We start from the raw sequence: 16,626 nt of genomic DNA, 5'->3' as shown, positions 1-16,626 counted from the left end.
CCAGGAGCCACACGCATGACATTTCCGCCTCACACACACACACACACACACACCACTGGAAAGAGGAAAATAAAAGCAGTGGGGGAGATACAAGTTTTGAGGTCATTAAAAGCACAAAAGTAGAAGTGAGCCGGGGTTTCATAATCCCCCATGGAGTGCTGGTAGGCACCACTTATGTGACCTGACATCTGACCTTCCTCACCTGACATGGTGTGTGGACAAGGTTATTCTGGTGGATACTTCTTAATCATTATTTCATTTAACAGTTTGTCACATTTAAAATGGCCAAAGGATATAGGTACATTATAATCAAATGTTCCAGAGATCAAACATGATTCACTTACATTTCTTTCACTAAAACAATTTGATTTATCTATGGTCTTAGTTGCAGCCTAGTCGATATGGTGATCAAAGGCAATTCATATTAAAATAATGCCGTTAACTTTATATTAAAATAAGCCGTTGCTCTGCTGGTCTACCCTAACACCATACTTAGGTTGTGAGAACCAAGCCTCCAATTCTTTCCCCGATTGTCCAATATGAAATTAGTTACAATCTGTACTTGGAACTTTAAAGGCAATATCTTTATTACTTGGTGGGCTACTTTTGATAAGGGCTTTCTTGATGTTGTAGTTATATTTGAATACTACTTGTACATAAAGATTTTTGAGATTGTGAAAACATTCGAGAAAATTCTCATGGAAGGGAAGAACAAGGGTTCTTTGGTGACTTTTACTTTCTGGTTTATTATATTGGCCACTATAGAAACGTTTCCTTGCTGTGTTCTGACACTGGTTAAGTATATTTATTGGATATCTTAGATTCTGTCCAATGTACTGAATAATTTTCAGTTCATCATCTAAAAATCCAGGATCTGAAATCCTATATTCTCTCAGGGATATAGATATGAAAACCGACCTTTTTATATTAATATGATGGCTTGAATAATAATAGACATAAGACCGTATATTTATTGGTTTTCTGTAAAGCTTAGTTTTCAAGATAGCTTTACACCAGATGACTATACCAGATGACCTCTACATCCAAAAAAGGTAACTTATTACTCATCTCGACTACATGAGGAAATTTCATGGAGCTATTGAGTTTAATTAACATATGCAGAAAGTCCTCAGTGGATAGAATATTAGGCCCAGAGCAAAATACGTCGTCTACATGTCTGAGCCAAACTTTTTTTTTTCATCTATAGCGTTTAGCAAATGGCTTTCAAAATACTCCATGTAAATATTTGCCAACATATCGAATTTTGTATAATGTTTGCCCTCCAACGCAAAAGATGAATTTTCTTCACACAATCTTATTAGTTTAATTATATTTTTATTGGGAATGTCATCAATGTTGTCTCCCAAGATGTTTGGGAGGAAGGATAACACATCACTTACCGGCACTTTGATAAACAGCGATTTCACATTAAAACTATTATCCTTCTTAATGCTGTTTCTAGAGTATACTTTATTTCCCTTATATTTACACATATACGGTATTTTGGAATATGTCCATTGAAGTTTTTGTAAAATATATCTGGTGCATAAAATATTTTTTGGTGTGGCTATGCCTCTTTTTTTTTTTTTTAGTATACATTTCCAATTAAAACTTTATTTCAACTTTGTGCAATGACCGGGTGTACCATCTTTTTTTTTTTCCACATAGGACAGACAACAGGAAGCCTGATTGCCTCACGACTGGGTTGTCTGGTAAAAAAAAAAATAACTTCACAAGAAACTGTAATTTCGTTCACAAGTTTTCTATCACCGACCACCCGCTTCTACATAATCTCTCTCTTATGTCCCTGTTAGCGCTGTCGTTTATAAGGTTATTTTTAGCGTTTTACTCAAGAGTATACCTGACTTTATGAAATATTTGTCTATAATACTTTTGAAGGTAGTTTTAGCATTCAATACATGGCGGTAACGTATTTCAGTGTTCAACACACCTATAGGAAGAGAAACTTTTTCATGAATAAAATAAGCTCCATGTTTATATTTCTTTATAATTCTAAGATTGCTCACAAACAATGTCAAACGATTCATTTTTACTCCCAAATTATCACGTTCATGTTACTTTGGCGCTCATATGTCCGGCTCTTTTTTCATGCTAATAATGTTTGTAATACTCTTAAGTCTAATCTGCATTTATTCAGGCTATTTTGTCAATATCATTCCTTAAGCCTACTCTATGTTTTCTTGCACGTGACACTCCATCATCTGCACAGAAAGTGAGCTTTTATAATACACCCTCAAACCCCTTCCCTAGAAACGTAGAGGACCCTTCCCTAGGTGAAGTAGTACATCTTTGCATTATACAAAAACGATTATAAACGAAATTTAAATGACTGAATAAAAGATTGAAATGAAAATATAAAACAAAATCTTTCTTAAAACAAATATTCATTTAATTCTATTATCATTTTTATAGCAAAGACCTAAAAGTGTTTGGGAAGCATCCATGATCAGCTGGGAAGTGCAATATAAACAAAGACGGGATGACTAGTAAGCAAGGAAAGAGAAGGAAAATTAACATTGACGTGAAGCTAGAAAGGAATTTGACGAGATCCTCATGCATCAAAATTATCGAAGACCTGCTGAAATACATATTGTACCAACGACGTCAGATCCCACTCCAATATGACTTACTAGTGCGTGAAGTGGCTAAAGAGGAGCACCTGGCTACATCGGCAACAGAACAAGAGAAAAATGAGAGTCAGGTTGGGAAGCATTATAATCTGACATTATTCATCATACTGAAAGCATTTATGTACTGACATTGACAAAACATGTCAGTGGTTATTGATAGTTTCATTTTACCTAAGCATTTAGTAGGAGCCTGCCAGAGAACAGTCGCCCTACAGTCTTAATATGTAGAGAGAGCAGTCCAGGGTAATCTTCACCTTAATTTAACCCTCAGAATCACATACTACCTTATTCTCTACCTTTCAAAGTTACAAGGGATGTCTAATGAATAAGGTAAAAATTGATTTAAATTTCGAATAACTTCAGTTTGAAGGCAGTGGCCTCCTGTTTTGGGTGCCTTATTCATATCTTTGAGATTATAGATATATTTGTAGAGCATGAAGTGGAATATTTTGTTATTTGATATGCCAATATGGGGTATCTAGCTGTATCAAGCAAAATTTGAGGTAACATTCCAAAATAGGAATGCACAATTTTTCATGTTAGAATTTAGTAAATTTGGTACCAATGGATTTTTATAATGTGTAAATTTGATATAAAGGGATGGGATTTTAGTTGCAATTCCTCTAGCTCCATCAATTTTAAGGTCTCATAAAGTGGGCAGGGCTATTTTGTCAAAGGTAATTGTCTAATAAAAACTCAAAATGAATAGTCGAGTGAATATATACATTATTTGTTCAACTCTAGCCAGTGGAAAATGATATCAGGATGCTTGTGGCATCCTGACATCATTTACCCTGTGCATTAGAAAACTAAACATCATGTGCCAGCTGAAAGAAAACACCTGACACTTGTTTGTTTGGATTCTGTAGAGCTTTGTTTGGTTTGCATGTTGATATAAAAACTGAATGAAGCTGTAATAAATGTAAACTTGTCTTTAGGGTCTTTAAATGTGTAGTTTCCTTTATCATTAATGCATTTCCCTCTCGTTTTTAATTTTCCAAAAGAAGGAACGGAGAAGGGGGCCTAATGAGGATATTCCCTCAAAGGTTCAGTCCTCTGTTCTAAATGCTACTTCACTAATGCGGGAAATGGCGAATAGTATAAAAGATATAAGGATCTAATTGATGTATGTATGTACCACACAGGGTCAGATTTATATCTCTAAAGACATCTGAACTCACTTTTTACCTTTCATATCAAATTAATCATGGCACAGCTAAGTGGAATACTGATTTTGATAATGAAATTTCACATGCTGTAGAAGCATAAGATATCTGAAGTCATCTCTACTCTTTTATATCAGTACATTAACATGTTTATTATCTGACCCTACATTATCCCTCTCCCTCATAATCGGTAGCACCAATGACTTATGTAATATCAAAAGATTGGCTTCAAGAGTGAAAGAGGAAAATCCCACACTCGTAAATCACTCTGCAGTGGCCACAACAGTGCCATAGACCAGAAAAAAAAATTAGAAAACATAGATATGTATTGTGGAAGGTTACTGTTTATGCATGACTTTTATGTCGATGACTGTGTACCTATATTGGTGACTGTAGGGGTACTGATTTGATCAGAATTTTTTCTCATGCATTTCTGGCAATAAAGGAGACCTCTAGAGGATCCTAACTGTATGATAAGTCAGCTGGATATTTAATCAGTGGTGAGAAAAGTTAAAATATCCATGGATATTGGCCATCATTTTGTAAGAGATCATCCATGGATGTCATCCACTGCATGAAGGTCAAGCTGCTCCTCCTATGCAATCAGATGCTCTTAGGACTCCTTCATTGGATAAAAAAAATGTCATGTTTTGAAGAATGGAAAAAATTTCCTCTAAGTAGAGCCCTCTGAGCATCCATTTGCATAGTTTCCTTTCCCTTTCTTACCCTCTTTTCTTTTTGAAAACCATATCTTGATTCTTGGCTGTGAATGGATGGTGGTGGCTAGTTATGCTTGACGAAGTAACCTCTTTGATATGAAGTCATAGGCTTGAGTGGGTTACTGTAGGTCCATTTGGCCACTGAACAAGCATCTGATGATCTTGCAAGTTATTATGGTGGTACAAAGGAGTAAATGCTCATGAATTCATCCCATTTTGCTCGGACCCCCATGAGTAAGTGCTTTCTCTTAGATATTTGTAGAACTATCTTTAGTAGAGAAATGATTTTCCATTCTTCAAAACTTTTTTATTCTTCTTCCTCTTCTTTTAAGCACTAAATGTTATTACACTGTGATATTTCAGGTTTACAGTAGAAAGGAAGAAATTGTGAGACAAAATCTGGAAAGAAAAAGACAACGATGGCTGAGAAAGGTTAAGAACTTCATTGAAAATTTCAAGGCAGTGATGCAGGTAAAAACATACATTAATGATACAGTATACTCTAATTAGATTAATTAGTGATACAGGTAAGTAAAGTACATTACTGATACAGAATAATCTTAGATTAATCGGTTTCAAGACTTTACCTTATGCTGGTTTATGGTGCTGTCCTTTATCACTAAAGCTTAGTGTTCAAATGAGCCTCAGTAGTTGGTTTGGTCTAGCTGTATATAGACCCCAATCTAGTATGTGTACACGTCTGGGCTGGTACTCCATCATAACATCAAAACTCTTTCTCCAATGTATTTCAAGTTGTTTTATCAGAGGATAGCTTAGAGAGTTTGATTTTTCTTGGAGTCAGAGGTATGCTGTAAATAACTTTCCGAAGATGGATAAAAGAAATTGATTTCTGAAATGTTATTTTTGGAAGTACTGTATTAAAAAAAAATGAAACTTTTTTCAGAGATTACGCACTGAATTTGAAGAAGGTGATGTCGTAGCAGTTAATATAAGTTTAGGCTGCTCCATACTATCCAGCCGTGAGCTTTTCAACATAAGTCTCCCTCATAACTACAAAACAGTACGGGAGCTTGAGAGCTTAGATGGTCGACACAATACTATGCAGTTTTTTAGGTAAGATACATGCTCCCTCTTGGCACTTTGACCAGCCAAATGGCTATATCATTGCCTTTTTGAAATTTTTCTCCATGAAGGTATATTACCAGTACTAGCCACGATTAGTGATGGCTGTGTAGTCAGCTGGTACTTCAGTGGTTGTCAAGTTGCGCTCCTCTGATCCAGATAGCTGTTTTTTCTTTCTGCCTTACCCATATGTTGACCACTAGCACTCTGTCCACTAACATACAACCTCTCCTTGTGGTACATAACACTTGACAGCACTTAACTGACACAGCTCATTCTTTGTACAAAAACTCTAGATTTTCCTGTGGTTAGCACAATGTGCTAGCCCTGCTTTTTGGCAAGATGGAGGAAGCAGTAGATAGAAGTAGTAGGTAGGAGCATTAGGTAGAAGCCTATGCAAACACAAATTAGTTGCCCTCTGCTAGTGGGCTATCAAGAATGAGGCACTAAAGGCTGAGAAGTGGCATTGGAGTTCACTAGATATAAAGACTATTGCTGTGGCCACCCCCATGAGGGAGTTCCAGGTGGGAACAGACTTCAGAGATACAGATCAACAGAAAACAGTAAAAGTCCCAGCAAACACCAATAGAGGGCTGAAGAAGCAAAAGGCTGGCTAGAACCAAGATCACATTTACTGCATATACTCACCATGCCAAACAAACAAAAGCAGCATTACAGATGATTAGTCTACAGTGAAAGAGACAACCCTTAAACAATATTTTCACTTTACTTGAAAAACAGTAATCAGAAATGGTTATAAAGATTTTCTTTAAATCCAATGGAGAAGCCACTGAAACAGTTGGTTATCAGGTTGTCAGATTTAGGGTCATCTACCTGTAATAATAATGATAATAATCAGAATCATTCTATTCATTGTACTTGGATGGCCAAGACATTCCATAGCTGCAATAGAAGTATGAATACAGAGTCATCATTGACAAAATTTTGAATTACAACATATAATTAAAATTCACATATACCCAAAACAATCAGATGTATGGCCAGAAACCTTCATAAAGATACCAAACAAGCATACATAAAATGTATCAACTTATCCATCTTTCTTCTGTAATTTCTCTAGTGATATCTCAACACCTTTTCACTGTATGAAGTCAGTTCAAACACAGATCAGTAGCATGTATCCAGATGTACATTTTGGTATCACATTTGCAGATTGTCAGTTTTGGGTGGAATTTAACAGGGAGTACTGTAGCCTGGCCTGACCTGGTGAGATGGTGGTAAGGCAAGGAGACCAGTACATACATACAACAAGTGCTGTTTTTCAGGCATAGAAGAATGCAGTTTTTGTGCATTTCTTTCTTACCTACTTGGTAAAGTCTAATGTGTTGAGGGGCAATTTAGTTGGGATGTGAGTTTGAGAGGAGGAAAATTGGAGGAAGTGAAGTGTTTTAGATATCTGGGAGTGGACTTAGTAGTAAATGGAACCGTGGAAGTGAGTCATAGGGTGGGGGAGGGGGCAAAAGTTGTGGGAGTGAAGAAGAATGTGTGGAGAAAGAGAACGTTATCTCGGAGAGCAAAAATGGATATGTTTGAAGGAATAGTGGTTCAAACAATGTTATATGGTTGCGAGGCATGGGCTATAGATAGGGCTGTGTGGAGGAGGGTGGATATGTTGGAAATGAAGTGTTTGAGGACAATATGTGGTGTGAGGTGATTTGATCAGGTAAGTAATGAAAGGGTAAGAGAGATGTGTTGTAATAAAAAGAGTATGATTGAGAGAGTGGAAGAGAGTGTGTTGAAATGGTTTGAACACATGGAGAGAATGAGTGAGGGAAGATTGATGAAGATATATGTGTCAGAGGTGGAGGAAAGAAGAAGTGGAAGACCAAATTGGAGGTGGAAGGATGGGGTAAAAAAGATTTTGAGCGATCATGGCCTGAACATACAGTATGGTGATAGGTGTGCAAGGAATAGAGTGAATTGGAACGATGTGGTATACTGAAGTGGATGTGCTGTCAGTGGATTGAACCAGGCATGTGAAGTGTCTAGGGTAAACCATGGAAAGGTCTGTTGATTTATACATGGTCAGGGTTCAACTAATGAATGATCCAGCAAGGGAGGACAGGCTTTGAATATATGACAAAGCATGTCATATTAAATTCGTGACTTCTTAAGCTTTTATGCAAAACAGCTGATCTATGAGTTGGTAAACAGAGGTACTTTATCAGCCTTTGAAAAGCATTATTAACAATATAATGACATAACTATGTGTATTGTATTTTACAGAACTCTCATAACAAATGAGGACTTGCTGAATCTTGTGAATCGACCTTGTGGTATCCAGAAAGTATGGGTAATGTTACAGAAGCACTCTCCTTCCACATTCAAGACATTCAGTACTTTGCAAAATCGAACTATATCATCAATACCTGATATAATTACTTCTGGTCTTGTACCTCGTCCTGGATATGCTCCAAATTCCTGTGCACAAATAATACACATTAATGTGCACAATCCTCCACAAGTTGGAAACTCTATGGACCTTACTCCTTGTGTTGGTTCTGGGATCATTCAGTGCTCTAGTCCTTCCTCGAGAAAAACTGCAGCAAAAAGGTCACTAGGTTTTGACTTGTCGAGTGTATCAAAGCGATACTCTTTTTCTAGTGACATTAATAGCCACAGCAATTTGCATTGCAAAAGTGACTCTTCTGATGGAGGAAATAGATTAAGTACATCTGAAAAAAGTGTAGAAACCTTAAATGGAATTCAAACTCATAACCAAAATTTTCATGATGGCCCTTGTTTAAGTAACCAAAGATCTGTTTATAGAAGACAAGGCTTAGAAACTCCCACGAATCACTCAAAAGGAATAGCACCAGTTATACAAACTCCAATATCCTCTTCATTTACTGTGGATAACCAATCTACTCCAAGTAAACTCTTAACAACCCAGCTGGGAAACTTTACACTCTCAGATAGTTGCCAAGATAATAGTGATACTTGTGATAATGCAATGTGGTATCAGATAGATCATGCTATTTGTGGATTTAAAGATGTGTGTCTTAAATAGTTATATTGCATAAGTGTTGTATCAAGGGATTTATTATGTATCAGGGTTTGGTACAGTAGATACAGTATACCAAAGAGTTAGTGTGCAGTGTGTGTGAAAGCCATGGTGTGCAGTTAAACATCTTATGACCAACAGTGGGTCTCTGGTTTGCTAACTGCATCCTTATCTTACTGGCTTCAAACTCTACACTAAGGATGAAATGAAAATTAGCTGATACAAAAAGAAAAAGTGAGCAAGTGAAAATATAGCAAGTGTGATCTAAAAATATTATGGCTATGTAATACCAGAATTTTTTTTTATTTGCCATTTCCTGCATTAGCAAGGTAGTGCCTGGAACAAAGAGAGGCCTCATTCACTCACTTTTGTTCTCTTGTTGTCATGTGCAATGCATCAAAACCACAGATTCATAAATGCCACATGCAAATCCTTCTGTTTCTCTACTTCTCACGGACTTTTCAGAGCAAACACTTAATCCACAAATACTCTACCACTTATAAAACCACATTTGTTCCTCCCAATCTGATGTACCATGCATGCCACCACTCTCCCATACAGCTTATCATGTACACTAACAAACATACCTCAGTAATTTCAACATTCACATTTATTCCCTTTGCCTGTATACAAAGGCACTTAGGGAAATTTTTCCAAATCCTCAGGCTTCTCACCCTATATAAATACATTGATAAACCTTACATATTAATCAACAACAACAGTCACCCACTTTCAAAAGAAATTAAACTGCAATACCATTTACTCTAGCAACCTTACCACATTTCATATTATGCATAGCTTTCACCAAAACATTTCCCACGAGTCTCTCACTTCAAATACCTCCCTGACCTACACACCCTATATCTACCACCCAATTTATCAAACATATTCAACAATCCCATAAAGTACTCACTTCATCTCCTTTCACCTCACTTCTCCCTGCTGCCATTTCCCCATTTGCCCCCTTCACTGATGTTCCCATCTGCTATCTTGTTTTTCTCACATGATTAACCTTTTTTCAAAGCATCTTATAATCCTTTTTTCAAAACATCTCTCTCTCTTGCCTTCTTTCACAGCCCCTGCACCCTCCTCTTCACCTCCTGCTGCTTTCCCTTATACATCTCTGTCACTCGCATTACTTCCCAGTAAAGAACACCTAAACACTTCCCTTTTGTATTTTATTATCAACTCAACTTCATCTTCCCATCATTCATTGCACTTTCTCCCCTGCCCACCTTCTGCATGCCACACACTTCTCTCACACGTCAGCACTGCCTTTCTAAAGACCTCTCATTCCTTGTCCACTCCCTTAGATGCATTTACTCTCACCTTATGCCTTTTCCAGCCTCCCTTACTTTCACCATTTTCTCACCCATATCATTTCCTCCTTTCCTGAAGCCTTTACAAATCTATGCCCTTACCTCTATTATGTGATAATTGGACATCCCCCTAGCTACCCCTCTCAACATATTCAAATCCAATGGTCTCTATTGCATTTCCATATCATTATTATGTAATCCAGTAATTCCTGCTTTCCATCTCTCCTCACCCATGTATACATATGTATGTATTGAAAGATAGGAAAGGTTGACAAATCGGTTTCAAAACCATTTTTTAGAATGTATATCCATTTCAAATGAATGTATTTTTACTCTATGTATTACTAATCTAGTTTTTACATTAGATTTGAAAGAACTTTAAATCTTATTTTCATTTATTGAAACATCCTTGGGTGTCAGGTACAATTTAATTCTCTACTTCCATCTCATCTGATTCACTACCAAGCAACTTGGTCATAACAGCCCAAAAAACCTTACTGACAGAAGAATTAGCAAATTTCTCAAGGTAACTTACTCCTTCCTCAGTACAATGGGCTAAGCTAGGATCAATAGGCACTCGACCCAAGAAGGGTACATTAGTCCTTTCCGCTAACTGCTCTCCACCACCAGTAGCCAGTATGTTGCTGCACTCCTGAAAGAAAATGGGTCTTTTATTCTTTTGTGTCACAGGATATTACACTAAATGAAAATCAGCTGCAAAATGTCACCATTAAACAGACCTCACCCTTAAATTGGAAAGTTAGGAAAAACCTAAATGAAATTTATCCAGAAACAACTGCCTACTCTTCCTTCACTCCAACAGCAACATGTGTTGCAATCAAAACAGAGAACTCTCTAGCAACATGTCCTGACAACATATCAAAGCAATTACAGATATCTTCAAACACTTCTGCCTACACAACAAAATCCTAACATCTGGAAGCTTGCCAACATAATACAGGTAGTACCTCTTCAATCCGGCGATCTGTGGTTCAGTAACTCCCAGGGTCTAACACATTTTGAATTTGTTGCCATGAGTTTGAGGATATGCCACTAGGGTGGTGCTGTTAGCAGCACTAAGGCACCAAAATCTGTTTACACTGTAGCCAAGCTAGTTAACTGTCCTGTTAATTTCTTATATTCATTTTTTACTGAAAATGAAAGCCAGAAAAGTTTAGTTTTGGAAAACTTTGAAAGGTGCCAGGAGTACAGAATTAGACAGTGCACTTATAAAGTGTTTTAAGCTCCCAAGTAATAAAGGTGTGAGCATAGTAATGACACGGAAATTTGTAGTGTAAGGTCGTATTAAAAGAAACGATAAAAACTCCAATTCTCTATTAAACAACCAACTGCAATATGTATAGGGTGATAGTGTGTATGAGCTGGCTGCCTGGCTGGAACAGACACAGTCCAGGCTGGCTGCCTTGATGATAACAATAAAACAACAATAGTAACAAGGGTTGAGCAACGCCAACTACCAACCAATGGTCGTTCGTTACATTAACTACTCATCACAAAGATTCGACAAAGTTTGTTGATGAATTTCCACAGTTAGTGGCAGCAGAAAACTTAGCCCAGAACAAGTGTATAATGATGACAAATCTACCCTGTAATGGCGTCATATGCCACAAAAAACCCTTGCCCAAGATACTGCGGTTTCTATCTGGGGGTATTTCTAATGTAACAATAAAAACTTGTGTGGAAGCATTAATAGTTGTATTATCTCCAGTTTTAAGCTTTGTTCTGCCTTTAATAACACAACAATATGTATGTGGAATGAGCCGGCAAGATTTGGGGTTGGGCATATATTTTTAAACGGGGTTCCCTTACAGGTCAATTTCTATTTCTGCCATTTTCTGTGGTTTGGTAATGGCCAGGTCTCAATGTTACTGGATTAAAGAGGTCCAACTTGTAACAACCCTAAAACCCTCAATCAACCTACCCCATCTACCTCAGTATCTAAACTCAGAGAAAAACTGATCCACTACAGCACCAAGCAAAATATCCTACTCTCACCCACACAACAAAGTTTCAGACCCAACCACTTGACCACCAGCACAGGCTACACATGGCATATCCTAGATAGCTTCAACCAACTACAACCCCAATCCCACACAATACTAGTGACAACAGACATCACCAAAACATTTGACACTTTCCCCACATAATAAATACTTGACACCAGCCTTCACAACTATGACAAATGATGGCATGTCAGTTTTATAGCTCGCTACCATGCCAAAATCATGCAAAACAGCTTCACCTGAAAACTCAACTTGACAATGGAGTTCCTCTAACACCAGTTCCTTCATATCCTTCTACATAACCTCCAATTACCTCCAGCAAACCACAACATGAATGGCTTCTCATATGCAGATAACCTCACAATCACAGCACCCTGACACCAAAGAAGCAACAAATAAGCATGCAGCACAATTGTAACAATGGCTCACCCATAACAGAGTGTCTGCCTTATCAAAGAAGCCTTCAAACATTTTTTTAACCCTCAACAGACAAATGTGACTCACCCTTCAGTCACTCTGAAAGGAGAGTCGCTCCCACTGATCCAACGGCTAAACATTTGGGCATCGCATATAATACACTCCCCACACCAAAAATATCAACAGCAAAGCAATTATTTTTATTTTTTTATTATACTTTGTCGCTGTCTCCCACGTTTGCGAGGTAGCGCAAGGAAACAGACGAAAGAAATGGCCCAACCCCCCCCCCATACACATGTATATACATACGTCCACACACGCAAATATACACACCTACACAGCTTTCCATATACTAACTAAATGCCCAAGAACATTACCTAGCCCCTTAGCATCCCCAACAAACAATTCATCAGCTCCACACTAAACAAGCCTAACCTGCCTGGTATTCCACCACACTCAAAACCCAATATAATAATGCTGCAAGCCACACAAAAGAGAGTATTCATATCAATCACTAGCTGCTCAGCAACCAAAAAAGTTCAACACTTACACATTGAAGCAAAGATCTAACTAATACAATCCCACCTAAACATGCTCAGGAATCAACTCTATGCAACAGCCTGAGACCCCCTCCCATCCAAGTCCTCTACAACTAACCACCAACCCCTAAGTAGAAGTAAAAAGTTTACTCCTGCCTTACAATTCAACAACCTCTACTTAGATCCCCCAACATATGGAACACAGACAAAAGACATGCATACTGAAACAACCTGACAAACACTAAAGTACCACTCTACCAATACAGCTGTAAATGACACCCAACCAGACATATATCCATTTGAAACCACTCTCCTCAGACAAGCACGAGTCACACATTGTTACAAATGTAGATTCAACATATCTAAAGACCCCTTATGCCCTGATGCAACTACCACAGTGAAGACACCAAACACCTACTTCTTATTTGCCTTGCACCCTCTCCACATAATCACACAAGTAGTGAGCTAGATTATGGTTGGGATGGGTTCTCTCTTACATTCCTGAGGCTTGAATAAAATGTTTGGGGTACAGGTATAATTATGAAACTCTTTTCACATGGAAATACTTCCATTTTCTAATTAAACTAGTAAATCTGAACAGACAACATATTGTTGAGTACCTATTAACTTATTAACACTTCATCCATAAAACAAATATAACACTGATCATTCTAAAGGTGGAGTAATTCAGTAAAGTTCTTTCACATCTTACTACATGAAAATGAGAAGAGTCTCGCTGACATTCTGCAAATCCAAGAACTGATTATTGAATCACATCCACTCTATATGTTGTGCAATGCGCTAAAACAACAGCTCCCTATCGACAACCAGGCCCCACAGACCTTTCCATGATTTTCCTTAACCACTTCACATGACTTGGCTGAGATAATTGCTAGCACACACTCTCCACCTCAATTCATATTCACTCTTATCCCTTACATTCTTTACAGCCTCCTGCATGTTCAGGCCCTGAACACTCAAAACCTTTTTCACCCCATTCTACCATCTCCAGTTTGGTCTACCCCTTCTCCTTGTCCCTTTCACTTCTGACCTCTCCTCACTCATTCTCCACATATGTCTAAATCAAATCAGCTCACTTTCTTCAGCTATCCTAACTACATTCTCCATATTACCATCCCTCCCTCTCATGCTATTACTCCTATATAGATTAACCCTGTTCGAACCTCATACTGTCCTTATCATTTCAATTCTAACAGTCATCCTGCACTGTACATACTCATCTAAACTTTGCCCATGCCTCACACCCACACAGCACCATTTGGACTACTAAACCTTCATACATGCCCATCTTTGCCCTTCCAGATAATGATCTCACCTTCAACACATTCCTCAAGTATCCCAAGACCATTATCTCCCTATCACCCCTATGACTCACTTCAGATCATGGTTGCATTCACTGCCATGTCCCTGGTATCTGAACCATTCCACTTCATCCAACTTTTCTCCATCATACTCACACTGTCTCTTAGCACTACTAAACCTAATAACCTTGCTTTTAATCTCATGAACTCTCAAATTTCTCCTTTCACACACTCTCCCAAACTCAGAAACCAGTTTCTGCAGCTTTTCACTTGAATCAGCCTCCAGCGCTGTGTCATCAACAAAATTGTAACTGGCTCACCTCCCAATCCCCTCAACTCCCCACCCACAACACACTACAGATCTATCCCTCTCCAAAACCTCACCCATGCTATCACTCATCACTTCTGCTTCCATGGTTCCATCTGCTGTCATGTACACTCCCAGGTATTTAAAACTTCATTTTCTCCAATTTTTCTCCATTCAAATTCACACCCCCAACTAATACGTCCTTTAACCCTGTTAAACCTAATAACCTTGCTTTTATTCACAATCAATCTCAACTTTTTCCTTTCCCACACTCATGCAAACTCAGTCACCAACCTCTCCTCATCATCCATCAAGAGGTCTTTCTGGTCTTTGGCTAAGGGCATCGCTAGCACCTTCTGTCGCCCTACATTTCCTTCACTTTTTGGTTCTGACCCATACTATAGATGTCTCTCTCATAAACAAAGCACCTCTTTTTTGAACAGGATTTTTACGGAAGGACTGTACACTGAAAAATAATGAATACAGTTCTCAGCATTGGTAGGCTTCCTGTAGATCTTGAAGGATAAGTGATCAGATTCCCTAATTATTAACACATCAAGAAATGGCAATTTGCCTTCTTTTTCCCATTCAATCTTGAATTTAATTTATAAAAGAAAAAATCATAATCTTGGAAAGATGGCCAGAAGGACCACACACAAACATATCTACGCCAGATATTTGGATGAGTATTGATTGAAGTTAGAATCTCAAAGTATTCCGTGAATAAGTAATTGAGAATGGGACTAGGAGAATTTCCCAAGGCAAGGCCAAATTTCTGCTTATAAAAATTATCTTCATCTTGGAAAACATTATTGGGAACACAGCTTATTAAGTCCATGAAAAGTTTTATGGGCAGGAGTAAGGCAAGACTGAAACTGAATAATTTCCCTTTAGGTATGTGATGGTTTGATGAATGGGGACTTTAGTGAATAGAGAATTAACATCAAAACTAATGAGTTTATGTTCAGGCAAATTAATGTCCCTAGCCTTGTTTACAAAATCTAACATGCAATGGAGAGATTTTTCCTTAACCTGGCTAAGATGTTTAGCCAACCATTTGGATAATTTATAATCAGAAGAATGTGTGGAGGATAGATGTGCTGGGTAGACATGTTTGAGAACAATATGTTGGGGGTTGGTCTGATGAATAAGAAATAAAAGGGTAAGAGATTTTTTTCACACATTCGCCATTTCCCACGTCATAAAGGTATCGATAAGAGATAGATGTGGTAATAAGAAGTGTGTGGTTGAGAGCTGAAGAGGAAGTGCTGATATAGTTTGGACATATGGAGAGAATGAGTGAGGAGAGACTGACAAAGAGGATACATGTGTCAAAAGAGGAGAAAACAAGAAGGAGAAGACTGAACTGGAGATAGAAGGATAAAGTGAAAAAGATTTTATGTGCTCAGGACGTGAACTTGCAAGAGGGTGAAAGGCGCATGAGATAGAGCCAACTTGAGTGATATGGTATATAGGGAGTGTTGAAATGGACTGAACAAGGGCACATGATGCAGCCAGAGGTCTCAGAGGTCTAGTTGTGGATGGGGCCATGGTCGTTGTGCTTCACACAACAGCTTGAGAATGTATATAAGAATAAATGAGGCCATTTCTTTATTCCTGGTGCAACCTTGTTAATGTGGGAAAGAGAAACCAAGTATGAAAAAATAATAATGTAAACAAATAATGTGTAGCAGTACAAAAATGAAAAATATAACCTACTTACAGAGCAGTTAGGACAGACAAAGCCAGACATATTCTCAATAATTCCAAGTACGTTGATTCCTGTTCGTCTACAAAATGTTAGCTCTCTGGCAACATCAGCAACTGCTACCATCTGTGGTGTTGTTACCAGAACAGCACCAAGAACAGGTACACCTCTGGAAAAAAATCCTTTGTATTCAGAATATACATACTGTATGTATATGCATACTGTGAATAGTTCTCTTATTTCTATCACCATTACATCCTTTCCTTATTCCAAGAGGTGAAGCAACTACATACAGCTTCTCAGAGCATTTATGCATAACCAAAACTTACACCCACTGTGTTAAGGT

The 16,626-nt window shown here is 37.9% G+C and overlaps 2 protein-coding genes across 2 annotated transcripts in view; one reads left to right on the top strand and one right to left on the bottom strand.

Annotated features, from left to right (window-relative positions):
* Positions 1 to 2,195: 2,195 nt before the first annotated feature.
* LOC139755528 (uncharacterized) lies at positions 2,196 to 10,346 on the top strand. The gene is made up of 5 exons (XM_071673934.1): positions 2,196 to 2,294; positions 2,434 to 2,722; positions 4,900 to 5,007; positions 5,441 to 5,610; positions 7,867 to 10,346. The coding sequence occupies exons 2-5, from the start codon at positions 2,501 to 2,503 to the stop codon at positions 8,648 to 8,650; spliced, it is 1,284 nt and encodes a 427-aa protein (XP_071530035.1). The 5' UTR covers positions 2,196 to 2,294; positions 2,434 to 2,500; the 3' UTR covers positions 8,651 to 10,346.
* Nubp2 (NUBP iron-sulfur cluster assembly factor 2) overlaps positions 10,341 to 16,626 on the bottom strand; it is a 22,526-nt gene continuing 16,240 nt past the window's right edge. The window contains exons 5-6 of the mRNA XM_071673935.1: positions 16,296 to 16,449; positions 10,341 to 10,615 (exon numbers count right to left, since the gene is read on the bottom strand). Of these exons, the coding sequence (XP_071530036.1) occupies positions 10,391 to 10,615; positions 16,296 to 16,449 (379 nt within the window). The 3' untranslated portion in view covers positions 10,341 to 10,390. The remainder of the gene's footprint in view (positions 10,616 to 16,295; positions 16,450 to 16,626) is intronic.

Source organism: Panulirus ornatus, chromosome 19, assembly GCF_036320965.1.
Source record: "Panulirus ornatus isolate Po-2019 chromosome 19, ASM3632096v1, whole genome shotgun sequence".
Lineage (NCBI taxonomy): Eukaryota > Metazoa > Arthropoda > Malacostraca > Decapoda > Palinuridae > Panulirus > Panulirus ornatus.
The sequence above is the reverse complement of the archived record's forward strand: the minus strand, read 5'-3'. Positions and strand labels throughout refer to the sequence as shown.